The following is a 17,064-nucleotide window of genomic DNA, read 5'->3' as shown; positions in this document are numbered from 1 at the left end:
CTACCTCTAGGGTTGAGCTACACTCACCTGTTCCTTTGGAATTCACCCCTTTGCCCTGTTTGGGATAGAATGTTCCATGGAAACTCCCTTTGTGTGTCCCCTTCTCTTGCTCTGTCTTTGGACATGGCCTTCCTAGATGTCAGTCAACCTGCTGACAGCAGACGTCACGAAGCTAGACTCAACCCCCTGAAACCTGACCCCTTGCCTCATTTGAATGGCTTCTCCTCAATAAAAGGGTTCAGCATCTGCTCTCTCTTTCCATGACCCCTAAGGTCAGAGAAGCCACCACAGGACCTAAAGGAAAAGGTATTTCTCTGTCTCTGTGTGATTATTTCGCGCAGCCTAGTTCACCCGGAGTGACCCTGAGTGTTTTAGACACGGAACACGACTACTTTTGCTGAGGCTGGCTTTGAACTTTTGATCCTCCTGCCTCAGCCTCCTGAGCAGCTGGGATTACAGGTGTGCATCACCACTCGTGGCTATTCCTTGGGGTTTCTTACAAATGGAATCACAATGTGAGCTGCTCCCACGGGACTCTGCCCCTTTCAGTGGGCAGGGGTGGCCATAGCCACATGCTGTCTGGTCACCTGCCATGCCCATCTATCTGCATGCCAGTCTATGTGGACCTGGTGTGCACACCAGAGGCCTTATGCATGACATTCCCCATGAGTCTGTGTGAACCGGGGCCAGCAAAGGGCACAGCCAGTGTTGCTGAGTGCCCTCCTCCTGACCTTCGGGCCTAACACTCTGCTAAGTATGACAGAAATCCCTGCATTTTCTTCCAGAAGTCCCAGAGTTCTGCTTTCCAACTCTAGGACCTAGATCCACCTGGCAGTGTGGGGTGGGGTGAGCTAGCCCAACATGCCACTCATTGTCTGCCTTCTCCAACCCCAGAGGCTGCCTGGTGCTCCAGTGTGTCAAGGCCTCTCAGAACCCTGCACTCTCTGTGCATCTGGCTTACATTCTGGACCACTTCAGTCAAATCACTTCAGTTTTACAAATCCCAACATCCAGGAAGCCAGGTCTCCTTTTTCAAAGCTATCTTGGCAGCTCTTGCTTTCCCAGCCTCCTTTAGGAGCGTCACCGTCCACCACATGCCATGGGCCTCCCAGTAGGACTCGTAGAGCCTGTATCACTGTGACCACCTCTGTGAACAGACTTCCCTTCTGGAAAGTGGTCTTCTCCATTCAGTTGCAATTGTTTTTAGAAAAGTTGTTTAAGTGTTTTATATATCTGGTTTCTTTCTTTTTTTGTTTCCTTTTTTGGGGAGCAGTACTGGGGACTGAACTTGTGATCCTCCTGCCTCAGCTTCTGGAGCTGCTGGGATTACAGGTGTGTGACACTCTGTCTGGCTATTTCTATGTCCAATTTTTTTATCTTCATGAACCTTATATCTAGCAATCTGGTTAAATACAGCATTTCAACAATTCATTTGTAAAATTTTACTGATAAGCTTATTCCTTGCACGTGCCTTCTCCTGATACGTAAACCTTTAATTTTTCTTATTATTTTTCAACAAGTATCAAATAGTTAATATATAGCAAATATGTCATCTGGCACCGCAATTTAAACAAAGGCTTTTCTTGCCCAAAGAAAAACCTAACCTTGAATCTAATCCGGGTGGCCCCCACCACAGAACAGAAGTAAGAGAGACAGAGGAAGGCTCGAGCTCACAGAAGTCACCCCAGCACACAGGCCACAGGGATGGCACAACGCTGTCTACTCCCTCCCTGGATCAACCATGCAGATGTTCCTAAGCTGTGGGGACACGGGACAGAAGAGGAGGGGCACTGGCAAGATCTTGTTGACATTGTAGCTAGCAGCTAGGGTGAGAGCATCCTGAGGGGGGGGAGTAGCCATGAGACACTGCCTTACCCTGGACCACTCGACAATGCAGTCCAAGCAGAAGTAGTGGGCACAGGTCTCTGGTGTGCCCACGGCCTGGTCTCTGAACACATTGAGACAAATTGGGCAGCTCTCCACATCCTCGTCAGAACTGAGAGTGCTCCTGGCTTCCAGCTTCCCCTGAGCATCTGTTGCTGCCACCAACATTTCCACTTCATCTTCAGAATCTTGGGAACCTTGAAAGAGCGGAAACATTCCAACATTAGCAAACGACAGGAACACTGGCTGCAAGTGGGCCCAACCTGTACTCAGGACAGGGGACTCCACTCGGTCCTAGCTCCTGATGGGACACATAGCCCTATCCACCTGCAAGGCCACAGTCATGGTGCACCCATGACCCTGAGGAGCCTGCCCTGCAGCCACGTATACCACCATTCCTTACCTGAAGCTTCTTCAACCACAGCTGCTTCTAAACCAAGGGGACAGGGAGGCAGGCTAAGCAGCCATCCCAGGTCCTCCTACCGGAGCCCCAGGACGCAAGGTGGTCCCTAGGGACCAGCACAGGTCTCAAAGACAGATCTCACTGTGAGCCTCTGAACATGCTGCCACTACACAGCTGCATGTGTCTCCAACAGTTCTTTCTAAAAATACAATCACAACGGGACCATCTGCCTTCAGATACGACCTCCTTTCAGGGCCCCTCTTCCTCTTCCTTTGGGATACAGAGGGCACAGATTTCTAAGTGGGCCACTGGGTTGCTTCAGATGAGGACTACTTCTAGAGGTCTGGTGATGGGGCCTGATCAGCACATAAGCAGGGTGCTTTCAATTGAGCCCAGCAGCCAACACACTCAACAGGTCTTCTCTTCGTCCGGCACTCCACCAGAGCAGTGCCAAACACAAAGGACCCACGTTCCCGTGTACCACAAAAGCCGCTCCCACCAGCTCTAAGACTCTGCCCCTGTGGTCAGGACCAGAGGAGGTGCTCGCATGTCCTCTCCAGGGCTCTCCTGCTACCCAGAAAAAGGAGAGTTATCCCCAGCTGCCCAACCTCATCAGGTGAGTGCTTTTTTTTTTTAAACCTGGGAATTAAACCCAGGAATTCTATGACTGAGTTACATCACCAGTCTTTTGAGACATTCTCACTAAGTTGCCAAGGCTGGACTCATACTTATGATCCTCCTGCCTCCAAATTATTGGGATTACAGGCAAGAGCCACCACACACCTGCCAGATGAGCTATTTTGAAGTAGAATTTCTCTAGCTACTTGCAGAGACAGTAATCACAGAAGAATGCTCCTGCTGGGCCAGAAAAACTGAAATAGGTAACACATGTGGCCAAGGCAGTGAGTGGCCCCCAGGAGCTGAGGACAGTCCCACCAAAAGCAGCCAGAAAACAGCACTTCAGTCTTTCAACCCTTTAAAAAAGTTATTCTTTGAGTTTAAATTGTAGAAGTGTAGTACATTGATTCTTTTTGTCATGTTGTTTATTTTTGGTATTTTGGAGTATTTGGGTATTTTTGGTATTTTGGAGGCGGACCTGAGCCTGAAGGGAAGTGTGGCCCGACCAATGCCTTGCAGTCAGCTGGTGGGTACCAAGACTGACCAGCAGAAACACTGGGATAATGAATGTGCTGCTCCTGGTTCCTGAGTCTGTGGTGCCTTGTCACACAGTACTGGACAACTAATAAAGGGATATGCACAACATTTTGGAAGATAATAAATGGACAGTAGATTGACAAATGCCCTCAGCTTTCCTGCTTAGTGCCCACAGCAGAAGTAGGAGATGCCTGGTGATCAGATTCTTCCTATGAATCCCAAAGGCAAGGAACTGGTGACCTTAGGGCTGCCTGAGCTCGACACAGTGCCCAGCCCACAGAGTAATGCCTTTGGGTGTTGGACAATGACCCCTAGCATGAACAAAGAGGAGAAGGTGGGCGAGGCCCTGAGCAGTCTTCCTCGCTGGGGCTACTAGAGAATACCTTGGACAAACAAAGGACCACAAGGTATAGATGAGCACTAACCCCAGTGGGACAGCAGGTGGCTGGCCTGAGACACCAGGGCATGGAGACTCTGCCAAGTGTTCAAGGAGAATTGCATGGAGACTAACTCTTGAGAGGAGACAGGGCCGCATGCCAGACAGAGGAGGGCTGTCCTGGAGCAGAGTAGCTGTGAATGACACTGCACGATCACAACAATCATCACAAACAATAATGACCACACTGTCTGGAGAGCTGGAAAAAACGAACCCTGGGAATGAGGCAGCGGGTCCAAGTTCAGTTGTCATCTCTTATGGTAAGATTTGAGAGACACTATCTCAAGCTGGGAATGCAAACAAACAATAGAAAAAGCAACTGATGTGTTTCAGGAGTCAACACCAAGGCAGGAGACCCAACAGGCAGAGTAGACACAGCTGCCCATGGCAGGGAGCCTTGGTACACAGAAGCCCTTGAGGGACTTCCTCCTCAGCCACTGGGGCACCTCCACGCCAGTGGGAGGAACACGGTGGGGTGCCTGCCCACACTCAGCTGAGGTTCTGGTCTCTGCCTATCGTCCTACAGTAACAAACACTCCATCCCTGACCCAAGTCCACTCTGCCCAGCCAGCTCCTGTCCTGTAAGCTGTGGCTTAACTTTGTTTCTCGGGAAGCTTTCCTCCCCTACCAGGCCTGGAGTCTTCCCCTCCAATGCCTACCAGCTCTGGGTCAGCAGGGATCCTGGGTAAGCTTACACCTGCCTTCACTCCAGCCACAAACAAGAGTCTCTGGCACTGAAGCCTCCAGGAATGGTCAACAGGGAGTGACTTCATAGCACTCAGTGTCCTCTGCCCTTAGCTCAGGCAAGGCTAGCACCCATGCCAAGATCTGCTGTAGGTGGGGCAAACCCAACTCAACACTAGGAAATAGGTACAAAAGCCCCATCAGTGACCTTTACACCCAGGACAGAATCTGCAATTCTTGCTCAGAATTGGAAGTCCAACCTGAGGACTGCTGGCTCACAATGCATCAGTCCTACTCCACAAACAAGGGTCACTTTTCTAGAACACTCAAACACTAACAGCCATCATGAAAAACTGAGGCACACTTTTGGACTTTCCACAACAGGAAGGCAGAGGTGGGCCTGACTTCTATCTACACTGAGGCCCTCCTCTGGGGAGGGCAGCACCTGCTCAGGGCAACACAAGAAGCCACAGCACATATGCCCTTCAAGCACTGGTCCTGCAGGAGTCTGCACACCCCTCAACCACTGTATGTGGGCCATAAACCTCTAAAAATCCCTGAAACATGCTTGTCAGCTGTCAGACAGAACAGAGAATGCGCCACTGCATGGAGTCACTGCCGCACCCATGTGGAGGTCTGGTGGTCCTGGGCACATCCCCTGGGGCACAATAGACTGTCCTGCGCCTGAACGGCAAGCCCATGCCCTCGTGGCAGGGGACAAGGGCTGCCAAGACCTCTATTTGTGGCACCAGCTTCCAGTCTGGTTGCGTGTGCCTGCAGTGTATGCCACTTGATGTTCTAGATATTTTAGTTTCACCCTAACAGAAGAGAAGCCTGGAGGACCATGTTGTTGAGCTGAACTTCCAAACAAAAGACTGCAGCAGAAATGAGCCACTGTCCGCGGGCTTCATGAGTGGAGAGCAAAGGCTCTCCCCACATCTTAGTGAGTACAGCTACCCAGGTTCTGCCAAATGCTGTCCCCACCCAGCCCACTCAGATGCCAGCAAGCTTACCTGATCCATCTTCTGGGTCTTCCTCCTCAGAGGCTGCCTCCTCATCCTCTCTGTCTGTGCAGTCTCCATGCTCACTGCCCGTGTCGTCCTCAGAGTCCCCACTGTGACCATCGCTGCTTTCTTCTAGACCTATGTCACCAGGGGAAATCACAGACCGTGGGGGCAGCGTCACAGCAAGGCAGCATAGAGCCAAGGATGCTCTGCGCATGCACAGGAGAGTACAGGACACCTGCCACGGGAACACTGGGACAGGTGGAGATGAGTGAAGGGAAGAGGGGAATGCCCAAAGTCTTTTAGTCCTGCATGTGTTGCCTGCATTAAAACTAAGACAAAAGACTGGTGCAGGAGACTAAGGCAGGAGGACGCTTGAGCCCAGGAGTTCAAGGTAGGCCTGGGCAACACAGAAAGACCCTATCCCAAAATACCAAAAATAAACAACATGACAAAAAGAATCAATGTACTACACTTCTACAATTTAAACTCAAAGAATAACTTTTTTAAAGGGTTGAAAGCTGAAAACTGACGCACACAGACAACCTCCTGGAACAGCAGATACCCAAAAAAACTCTAGGCACCAGAATCCACCAGGGACATCCCTCCTAGCCAGGGCTCACCAGCACTGCTGTTCAGGTCTGCAGGGCCCACTCGGGGGCATCCGTCCGGACACGGGCTCTGTGCCACAGGCTGGTCCAGGCTGTCGTCATCCATTGTTGCACATTAGAGCTCAGCTCTGAAAGAAAGAGGATCTCCAAAGTGTCAGGGCTGCAGAGCCCCAGAAAGAACAACAGTCACTCTCTCCTGTCACATTCCTGGTGCTGGAACCTTTCCGTGCATGTTGTGTTTGAGGCATGAGACAACACATGCAGCCACTCAACCACACTGAAAGATACTACAGAGCCAGGTGGTAGCCACACCTGTATCCCAGAGACTAGGGAGGCTGAAGCAGGAGGATCACAAGTTTGAGGCCAATCTCAGCAACTTAGCAATACTCTGTCTCAAAAAAGGATGGGGATGTAGCTCAGTGGTAGAGTGCCCTTGTATTCAATACCTAATACCAAAAAAGGAAAAAAAAAAAGACACTGGCTCCTACAGAGCCACATGCAAAGCCAGGTCCAAACACTTGAGGATTTGCCACATGTTCGTACAAGCACCTCAAGGAGTCCCAAGGCCAGAAATGAACAAAATGGATATTTCCTAGGCTGAGGCATAGTGGTACTTGTCAACTGAGGGCTGGTCACCAGGAAGCTCTCTGCCTTCCATTCCGTGGGCATGTCACTCTTGGCCAAGGCTGGGCCAGCAGCCTCTATTTAGCTGACCACTATCAGGAGGCAGCAAGACTCAGCAGAGGCACCTGGGGCCTTGATCACAAGTCAGTCCGTGGAGTCCTTGTAGTGCTCAGGCTGGGAGGCAGAGCAGACCAAGATCACACTGCTAGGCCCAGTCTTCAAACATGGCTCAACAGAACCCTCCTGGTACCCGAGGGCCTCAAACTTTGATCCCCACAGAAGTCCAAAGAAGGGCCCTTTCTTGTCAGCGCTGCTCCCTTCAATTTCTAGGTGGCCCTAGAGGAGAATGTGGAGTTCACTCAGGAACCCAACAGAACACAATGAAGTCCACTGCAGCACCACAGGCTTCCCATGAGACCCCCACCTCTGAGGCAGAAGAATGGGGATGGGCTTGACTCTGCAGTCAGACTCACTTCCCTCCCTAGGCTGCAGAGACTCCGTGTCCACTGCAGTGGCTGGGAGTGGGCTACAACCTCTAGAGTCACCTTCTCACCAGTCCCCTATCACCTCCCCACATGATGGGCACTACAGAGCTCCAAGTCCTCCAACGCCTGCTAATCAGCGAGGGAATGCTCCTTTGAGGAAAGCGCCAATGGACAAATGTCGCTACTATCAAAAAATGGCGAACCAAGACATGGTTTTGCCAATTAACTTTTCCTCTCCCTGCTGCCCCAAAGTTAAGATAATTGGCCAAATCCCCACTCAGAGAAGCGTCTGTACCCTGCTGCTGGTGAGTTCAGAAATCTGGCAGGGAGTGCTGGCCAGATTCCTGCTGGAAAACTGACCCTGAAGGAGGCACAGGCAGGCAGGCAGATGAGACCATGCTATAGCCCATCCAAGATGATGACAACTCTCCCGCACTGAGACCCAGCGTTGGCCACGGATCTCAGGTAAAAGGATCTGTAAAGCTCTGGCCATGGCTGTGACCCTTCCCATAAAACCCACGCCTCCTGCTCCACTGCCTGCCCTGCCCTGACTGCACGCAGGTAAGGAAGGTGGAGAAGCACACACCAGCCTAAACAGGGTATACTTCAGGGAGACCAAGAAATGTGACCCCAATACGACCTAGGTAACAGCAGGGCAGAGCTGGGAGCAGTTCTAGGGCCTAACTGGTGGACAGCAAATCCCTCACTTAAATGATGTACTACACACAAGGTCAAACATATGAACACAGAACTCCTGTCTTCTCTCCTGATGGACTGTGACCAAGAGCCACAAGAAGGGACAATGGCAGGACCTGTCTCAGAGGGCTGCCTGGAGAAATCAGTGAGGCAGCAGCAGAGCTAGCACATAGGAGTTTGCCAGAATACCAGCTTGGGAAAGAGGCTGAGCTCCAGGAATGCATGCACCTGGGGGCTATGTTCTGAGGGGTCTGCAGCCTCCACTCAGCCTGAGGCCCACAGCCAAAGAACACTATGGCCCACTACCACTGCGTTGGAGGCTCAGGTTGAGAAAGCTGAGCAAAATTCTTTCTGGATGTCACAAAACCCAAGTGGAGGCAACAACTGGGGCCTTCTTTTGAGAACAAAAGAAGCCAGCAGCCTCCAAAGATACCTCTGGAGCAAGCAGCAAGGACAAAAACCACAATCCGGGGCCACCAGTCTCCCCTTCCCCACCAGAAAGCCCAGCCAGAACACGGTGCTAGTGGGTACCTCTAGCTTACTTCTTTCTAGTCCCCCAGCAGCTCCAGCTTGGGCAGGCCCACAGGGGTTCATCACCCCCACCGCTAACCATCAGAGACCAAGGCCTAAACCATTCCTGCAGAAAAGCCCATAGTCCTTCCTGGTTGTCCTTGGCAGAACTGGCAAAACTCTCTCAGAGAGATGCTGTGACTCTCCTGCTCAGCCTCCAGGTTTCTGGGAGGTCAAGAGAAAAACAAGAAAACTGAAAAGGCTATTTTCCCATTCAAACTCGGAGGAACCACTGAACTTGCAATTGCAACTATTATTGAGGAACCAAAAGGGCTACACTGGTGCCAAGACCAGAGCCTGGGTGCCCATTCTGGGCACTGTGCAAGCCTGCAGCAAGTCCAACTTCTTCACTCAGGCTTTGTCCTTCCCCATTCACCTCCTACATAGGAGACAGGAAACCTCAAATTGTAAACTGTCATGAAACTCAACAACTTGGAGACTATAAAGTCTCCAATGAGTTGAAATGGACCCCGTGGTACAGCGCAAAAAGGTGCCACGTGCTGTTACTTTGACTCAGTCTTCTTCTTCTAATAAAGAAAACCAAGTGGTCCCTGAGAGAGGGAAAGTATGTCAAGTCCCAAGCCAAACCTACCTCAGCCTCAAACCCTATCCATGCCACCAGTGGTCAACCTGCCTCCCCAGCAAATCACTGTTGTCTACTGCAGAAACAAGGGCACCCAAGCTCGGCAAAAGCTTCTGAAAAGAGCAGGACAGTGGAGTGAACGGATGAGGGAGCAGCTCTGGCTCTGGCTCTCTGCCTGTGTGAAGCTGGCAAGTTACTCAGCCTCTCTGGGCTCCGAGCTGCTCCTCGGTAAAACACGGACGACCGCCCTCCCGAGAGGCTGCCTGGGGACGGCCGAGGCTGAGTAAGAGACGTGCAACTCGGCCGTCAACCGCAGCCCCGGGCCAGAGCGGACCAGGCCCACCAGGGCCACGCCGGCCGGGCGCTGGGACCAGGCAGCACAGCCGCACTTGCCCCGCGCAGCCCCGTCCCTGCGGCTGCGGCCGCGGCCGGGCGTCCCGCCGCGTGAGGCTCCCGGGCCGGCGCCAGGCCTCGGGGCCCGCCCGCCCGCCCGCCCGCCCGCGCGCAGGCCTCCCCGCCCCGCAGGCCGCAGACAAAGCGCGCGGCGCCCGCGGGCGGCCAGCACGGCCTGGCGCGGCAGGGACGCCGGGCCGGCGCGGTCGCCGCACGTACCGGGGACCTCGCGCCGGCCGGGCGCACCCGACGCTCCCGCCGCCGCCCTCGGAGCGACTCCGCGACCAGGCCAGGTCGCGGTCGCCGTCGCCGCCGCCGCCGCCGCCGCCGCGCGCTCCCCGACCCGGAAGTGCACAGCCCGATTTCCGGGGCCCTCCGCCCCGCCCGTTGGCGGGAACCACTGGGACCAGAACGGGTCAGAGCCGCGGTCGGGGCGTCGGGGCGTCGGCCGGCCCTGACTCCCTAAAAAGCACTGGTGAGGGCAGAACCGCCGTCCAGGAAGAACAGGGTTCCGAGACATTCGTGCGGCTTAGCCCTGGCGGGCGCGCCGGCCGCACCGTGTCCCCCGCCGCCTCAGGTGGTGCCGTCCGACCGCCCGAGCCAACGGGAGGGCCTCCTGCGGCCCGGAGCCCCGCCCCGGCCCCGCCCCCTGAGGGCCCCGCCGACCCCCAGGGCCCCGGGGCCGGGCGTCCCGCCTCTGCGGCGCGCAGCTCTGCTCCGGCCACGGTGGCGAAGGTCGTGCCTGGACTCGGGATGGCCGCTGTGTGCGGGCTCCTGAGCTGCTGGAGCACGGCAGAGAATGAGCCCCCATCCCGCTCCGCTCCAGCCCAGCGGGGGGAGACAGTAAACCACGAACACTGTAGAGGGCTCAGCTGTGGGGTGTGGGTGAAGGTGATTTGTGCTCTCACAGAAAGACTGCACCACATAAAAATAAATACAGTCGGGCCAGGGTTGTGGCTCGCCTAGCACATGAGAGGTCCTAGGTTTGAACTTCAGCACCACATAAAAATAAATAAATAAAATAAAGGTATGGTGTCCAACTACAACTAAAAAATTGAATGTTTAAAAAAAGACTCTGGGGCCGGGCGTGGTGGCACACTGGGGTGCTGCACAGGTGACTGGCCCTGGCTTATGGACCCCTCAGGCCTCTGCATAAAAGCCAGCAAGGTGCAGGGCGACTGCGGGATGGGGACCCCACCCAGGTCAGGACCACTGGTTTGGAAGGAATGGCTCCTGGTAGATGTAGTAGAAGACAGCTGGTTTGCTGAGGGTTGGCTGTGAATGCCATGGAAGGGAAAGGGAAAGGAAGACTGAGGGCAGGGAGAGGGGAATGTATTCAGGGGAGGGAGTAAGCTGGGGGAGTCCTGTGGGTACCGGACAGTGCAGAGGAGATGTTGAGAGGGCAAAGGCTGCGCTGGAGGTAAAATAGGGTGGTGGGGGAATAGATCTAGAACCACAGGCTTCCAACATTAAGAGGTCCAGAGTCCTCAAAAGAGACCAATAAATAAATAAGTAAATAAACATTTCAAGGGTGGTGGGAATGGAGGACTGACAGAAGCAGGAGAGAGTCTGTAACCAGGAGAAACAGGCACTTGGATCAAGGAGAGAGTCCTTGGGGGAGTGAGATGGAGGTTGCTGGCCCCCATATCCCAGAACAGCAGCACAGCAGTGCCGGGGGCAGGGGCTGACCAGAGGATAAAGGGAATGAGAAAACAGCACAATGAGCAGCAACCAGGTTGCAGCCACTGAACTGTGAAGGGAGGTAAAAGTGGATGGAGGCAGTGCAGAGGGAGCAATGTTGAGAGGGTTGTTTTTTTTTTTTTTTTTTCTGTCTGTTTGCAATGGCTGAAACAAAGGAAGGAAGGATGGTGCCACAGAAGGGTACTCAGGAATAAGCTCTCTACTCTTGATGGGCCAGAGACCAGGATCAGGATGGGTGGTTTCCTCAAGAGTCACCCAGGCACTTTGAGTATCCGTTATCTGACCTCAGGCAAGTCCCTCTCTGCTGCCTGTGCCTTAGTGTCCTTGGCTGTAAAATGATGTTGATGGTCATATGTACCCCAGAGGTCATTGTGAGGATTGAGTGGGTGAGTACTGGAGAGAGTTTTGGATGGGTCCAGCATGGTAAAGAGGGGGTGGCACCCTATCCCTCCTTGCAGGAATGGTATCTGGTCATCCCTCCTAGTTTGGACTTCACATGTGTCAGCCCTTTTCTGTGAATGTACCTGCCTGCTAAAGACAGTTAGATATAGGGGTGCTCACATACACTGAGGCTCCTGGGAAGGAGGAAGACAGGCAGGTCAATTCAGCATCCCCCTGGACAGGGATCAACCTCTCCCACCTTCATTCACAGCTGCCCCTAGGACACAGTTGGAAAAATTGCCAAAATAGACACATTCACACATAATGAGATGTGAAGGACATCTCAGAGAGCATCTTTGAGCAGTTTACAACCTACCCAGCTATGCCAGTTCAAGCTTAGGAATAAAAAGTGACCCCAAAGAGTACCCTAAGGCCAGACTGGACCCCAGCTGAGCATAGAAACATATCTGTTGATGCCCTCCCTAAGGTGTAAAATGACACCTTACCTGCTCGCAGGTAGATGCCTCACACCCTGTCAAGCACAGATATCTCCCATATACAACTCCCCTCACATTAGTCTTGTTACCTCTTATGCACACCAGTGAGTTGCCCACCTGCCAGCTCTCACATGCCATGGCCTGTGTGCACACACACATGCATTTTACTTACACAGACCTGCACCCTGCTGGATTTCTGGTTTGTGCTGATATGATGCTTCTGCCTCGTGCAGGCACAGACAGGCACAGATATGGTGTACAGGAGGGTAGAGCTAGGGTGGGAGCTCCCTCAGTTCTGTATAGCCCAGGCCAGCTTCTCCCAGAGTTCTGTCCAACCCTTTCCCTCTGCCATCAGGCCTGCACATACGTGAGACTGGGTGAGCACTAAGCCCAGGCATCACCTCCTGCCCCATTCTACCCCATCCCCAGGAGCAGGGATGGCCTCCAGAGCCAGGTAGATGCCCAAGAGAGGCTGAAGCAAGGGCAGGTGGAGGGAGGGAGTGGGGAGAGAACAAGGAGTTGAAACTCCCAGAGCCAGGAAGGGACAGGCAGCTCTATGTTCTCAGACCAGGGAAGGCCAGTATAGGAGTGTCCTCTGACCATAACCCAGGTAGCTTAAAACAACAGAAATTTATTCTCTCACAATCATGGAGAACAGAAGTCCCTGACCAACAGGTTCTGGGAGGATCTCTCCTGCCTTTCTCAATTGTGGCTGGAGCTCCATGCATCCTTGGGTTGTGGTCATTTTACTTCATAGTCTCTGCCTCTGTCTTCTCATGGCCTTCTCCTCTGTGTGTCCTCTCCTTTGCCACTTATAAAGACACTGTCATTGGATTTAGGGCCACACACAGGTAATTAAGGTTGATCCCATTTCAAGATCCTTCACTGAAATAATCTACAAAGACCCTTTTTCCAAATAAGCACAAATATATAGGCTCTGGATTTCAGGATGTGGATATAACTTTTTTAGGGGGACACCATTCAGCCCACTATGGATGGTGAAAGGAGGTGCATTTAGGTTGGCAGGACTCGGGGTAAAATGAAGGAGGCAGTCAGGCACTCGATTTTCCCCTGTCCTCTAGTTCCTGATTTCTTCCCTCAACTTGTGTTCTGCTCTGAAGATATGGGCCTCCTCAGGGATCCCAGTGGTTCCTAGGAGTTCCTTTAAGACTCATGTAATCCAAACCTTGTGGATTTCTCAATTTTTTTCTTTTTTTTTTTTTTTTGTACTGGGGATTTAACTCAGGGGTGCTTTACCACTGAGCCACATCCCCATCCCCTTTTCATATTTTATTTAGAGACAGGGCCTCACTAAATTGCTGAGGCTGGCTTTGAATTTACAATTCTCCTGCCTCAGCCTCTCTAGCCACTGGGATTATAAGTGGATGCTAGGGTGCCTGGTGATGATCTCTCAATTTTTGATGGAGTGGAACTGAGTTGACCCCTGGCTCTTCTCCCATCTGTAAATGATCACACCCTCACCACACTAAGCTTAAATTTGTCTCCACTATCCAAGCTCCCAGGTCTGGGCTAGGTCAGACACCTCCTCGGATGGCAGGTGACAGGCTGCAGCCCAGCCTGCGCAGGGGGCAGTGGAAGGAGGGAGAACAAAGAGTGGGGCAGTGGGTTTAGGAGCAGGTGGCTGAGTCTGAGTGGGCTGGTCCCTGGGTCAAGGACCTGAGTGATATGAGGATAAAGGGGCATTAGCTGAGCCTACAGCAGGGAGGGCCAGGCTCTGAGGCATGTGTGGCAGGTGCTGTTTGGTTGAGGGAGACAGGAAAACAAAGAGCTTGTGAGGACCCCTGCCTTAGGAGCAAAAGTAGAGCAGGCATCTGCCTGCTAGATCAGGGGTCCTGGGTAGCCCATGATTCCACCTCAAGAACCACCTAGGCCATGGTAGGGAGCGGACTGAGCAGAGAAGGGCCAAGTCTCTTTTGGCCGCTACCTTGGGGCTCTGCTGCAGCAGCTGGCCCTGTGTGTCTTTGGGTAGGTGACAGTCTGCTCCCTTAGACCTTTTGAGTGCCCAGCAAGTACTCTTCTGGGTCCCTGGAAAAGACAGGAAAAAGCCCACTGAGAGCCCAGCACCCCTCGAGATGTCCCCTCCAGGCTAGGACTCTTCTGGAGGTTTCCTTGTGGATAGATCCCACGGGAGGGACCCGGAGTCCCCGGGACTGCCCCTGTCGGGGGTCATCTGAAAAACCAGACCAGACAGAGCTGGCGCTCCTTCCTGGAAGGCAGACTGAATTGCTTGTCCTTGGGGGCTCCCAGGCCTCCCAGGAGTCGGCAAAGGGCGGCTCAGGCGGGACAAGCGTTCTGAGGGCGCCGAGTCAGGGCGCGTCCAGGCGCCTCCCGGGTCACAGCCCAGGCTAGGTACGCTCTGGGTTCTCCGAGAGGGGTGGACCTCTGACGGGGAGAGCCCCGAATCGGCCAGGCAGTAATACTGCACGGGGTGTGTGTGACGGGGACAGCCTCTGGCTTGCAGGAGGTCCCTCCACAAGGGGCCCTCCTTGCCCCACTATCCACCGCATTGGGCGGGCGGAAGACAGAAACAACAGGCAGCGCCCCCAGCCCGGGGCCCAGACGCCAGGAGAACCCGGGCTGTACCAACGCGTGCGGGAGGGGGACCGCCTGGGCCGTACCACGCGTCCTGCCAGCGGGGGATGCCTCCCGACCAGGCCACCCCGCGACGCCCCGCCTGGCAGGTGGCAGCCCCTCCCCAGGCCGACGTGCAGAAAAGAACGCGCCGGCCTCGCCCCCGGAGGACCGCGCGGCGGTGGGCGGGGCGCGCTGCGCCCCCCTGGCGCCCACTGGCTGTGGCGCGGCAGGGCGGGCCCGGCCTGGCCGACCATTGGCTATAGGATAGGTGTTTTGCATATGGGGCGGGGCGGCGGGGCCCCGGCGGGGCTCCGCCGGGGGCTCGAGGGTAGCTGTGGCTGCCGCTGAAGTTGGTAGAGAGTCCGCGATCGCCCAGTGCCGGGGTCTCAGGTGACGCACGGGGGGGTCCCAGGCTGGAGGGCGGGGCTCACCTCGGAGGCTGCCCTCCCCTGGGGAATTTGGGTATTGGGCAAGGCAGAGGCAGCGTGGCTAGGATGCCCAAGTTGGAGGGGGCGGGGGGCGACCCCTCCACTGGCCCGCCCGCTGGACTGTCCCTCCAGGCGCAGGGCAGCCACTGCCCACCGCACACTGCGCTGCTCCGGACCCACTGTGCGTGTGACAGCGGCTGATCTGTCTCTGGGCAGCGCGAAACCCTGGCCCCCTCGGTGACCTCGGTCTAGCGGGCAGGCAGGCCTGGCCACATGAGGGTTGGAGGGTGCACACCTACACCCTGGGGGGAAAGGGCAGCTGGCCCTTAGGTCGGGACTGCGTTTACAGGCTTTTCTGTCAGAGCCCAGCAAGGACCGGTGGGGGAGGGAAGGGGGTCACTCAGGGGATTCTCCGAGTGTGGGAGACGGAAGATGGGGCCAGATACCCTCTTGGAGGGAACTTTCTTCTTCTTGTGTCCCAGGGTACCACGCTATGCTGAGTTCCCAGGAGCCTTCATCAAGCTGGGCAGCAGGGGGGTTGTGATCCTCGGCCCACAGGACCCAGGCCTACAGGAACTGCCTCTGGGGACTTCCTATGGAAAGGGAGTGCAGCTTTGATTCTTCTGCAAATTTCTGCCATTTCAGTGAGGCAATCAGGACTGTGGACTTCTTTGTGGGGCCCAGGGACCAGCCCCTCAGAGAGTCCCTCTCTGCTGGGTATGCTCAATCCACCCTGAAAATCTGGCTGAGGAGTGTCTAGAGCACCTGGTCTGGACAGCTGTCCTTTCCTCTGGGGGCCGTGATGGTTGATGGCTATGGCTGGAGCCAGGTCACCAGAGAAGGAGGAGTAGGCTTGGTCCAGACCTCACAGACTGTGATTGGCTTTGGAGGGCACTGTGCTGCTCCCAGTGTGGTGCCATGCCTTGAAGTCTCAGGAGGTGAAAGGAGGCTCTATGATCTTGGGCCAGGAAACTGCAGAGCTGACTTATTACCATGCAGCCACTTACCTCTTCACTGAGCCAGGAGTCAATACTACCATGACCCTCAGTAGCCAGGGGCCACTTCTGGTCTGGGGGTAAGCAGGAACCCTGAGGCCAGTAAGGCCTGGCTCTGCCCTCCTGCCAGACTGCCCAGGCATGAGCATGGTCTTGACTGTCTATTCTACAGGGACACCTGGTGGGTGCCTGCCTCTGCTGGTGTGGATCTTGCCCTGCCCGGAATGGATACTTGTAGGGAGCTTGACCCTTCTTCACTTTAGCATTGTCTTCAAAGTAAAAGTTTGAAACTCAAAACTAAACTTTTCAGCAACTCAAAAAGTTTTGCTTAGTGATCTGAAGCACTCAGACAACTGTTTTGGAGTGTAGGGTTTGGTCCACCTGGAATAGCCACCAAGGAAGGGGGCTAAACCCATTTCCCCATCCCAGAGCACAGCACCTGTCTGGTAGTTTCGAGGAGTTAGCAGCTTTTATAGGGCCAGGAGCTGCAGGCAATGGACAGGGCCTGATAATAACTTCAGGAAAGACAGGTGTCCTTGGAAGAGTACCGGAAACTGATGGTGTACACCGGCTTTGTGCCTGCTTCCCCTCAGGGCTAGGGTACACAGCTTAGACATGGGAGAACATGACCTAGCCCCCCACCCCCAGCTCCCTGTGTATGGGGTGGTCTCTGGTTGACACCTGGCCTTCCCTCCTGTTGATCTGTGGGGTTAGTTTGGGAGATGAACCATGATGGCTTCAGACTGATACCCGGAAGTGCATGCAACCGTCCCGAGTGTATGCGTGTTTGCAGGGGGCTGGGGGGTGGGTGGGTAGCAGGTCCCAGGCTGCAGCTAGAGTGACCTTTGCACTCTGGGCATCACCCGCTGGGACCCTGTGTTTGGTCCCACAGGTCAGGCAGCAGCAGGCTCAGGTGGGAGAGCAGATAGGAGCAGTAGG

At 54.6% G+C, this 17,064-nt stretch overlaps 1 protein-coding gene across 3 annotated transcripts in view; it reads right to left on the bottom strand.

Moving 5' to 3' along the window:
• The window catches only part of Phrf1 (PHD and ring finger domains 1), a 30,237-nt gene extending 20,399 nt beyond the window's left edge, over positions 1-9,838 (bottom strand). For all 3 annotated transcript variants that reach the window (XM_077797820.1, XM_026379334.2, XM_026379335.2), the window contains exons 1-4: positions 9,748-9,838; positions 6,190-6,305; positions 5,576-5,704; positions 1,876-2,081 (exon numbers count right to left, since the gene is read on the bottom strand). In XM_077797820.1, coding sequence (XP_077653946.1) covers positions 1,876-2,081; positions 5,576-5,704; positions 6,190-6,283 — 429 coding nt within the window. In that variant the 5' untranslated portion in view covers positions 6,284-6,305; positions 9,748-9,838. The remainder of the gene's footprint in view (positions 1-1,875; positions 2,082-5,575; positions 5,705-6,189; positions 6,306-9,747) is intronic.
• Between the last annotated feature and the right edge of the window lie 7,226 nt (positions 9,839-17,064).

Source organism: Urocitellus parryii, chromosome 4 (assembly GCF_045843805.1).
Source record: "Urocitellus parryii isolate mUroPar1 chromosome 4, mUroPar1.hap1, whole genome shotgun sequence".
NCBI classification, from domain to species: Eukaryota; Metazoa; Chordata; class Mammalia; order Rodentia; family Sciuridae; genus Urocitellus; species Urocitellus parryii.
Note: the sequence above shows the minus strand (reverse complement) of the source record. Positions and strands in the feature narration are given on the sequence as shown.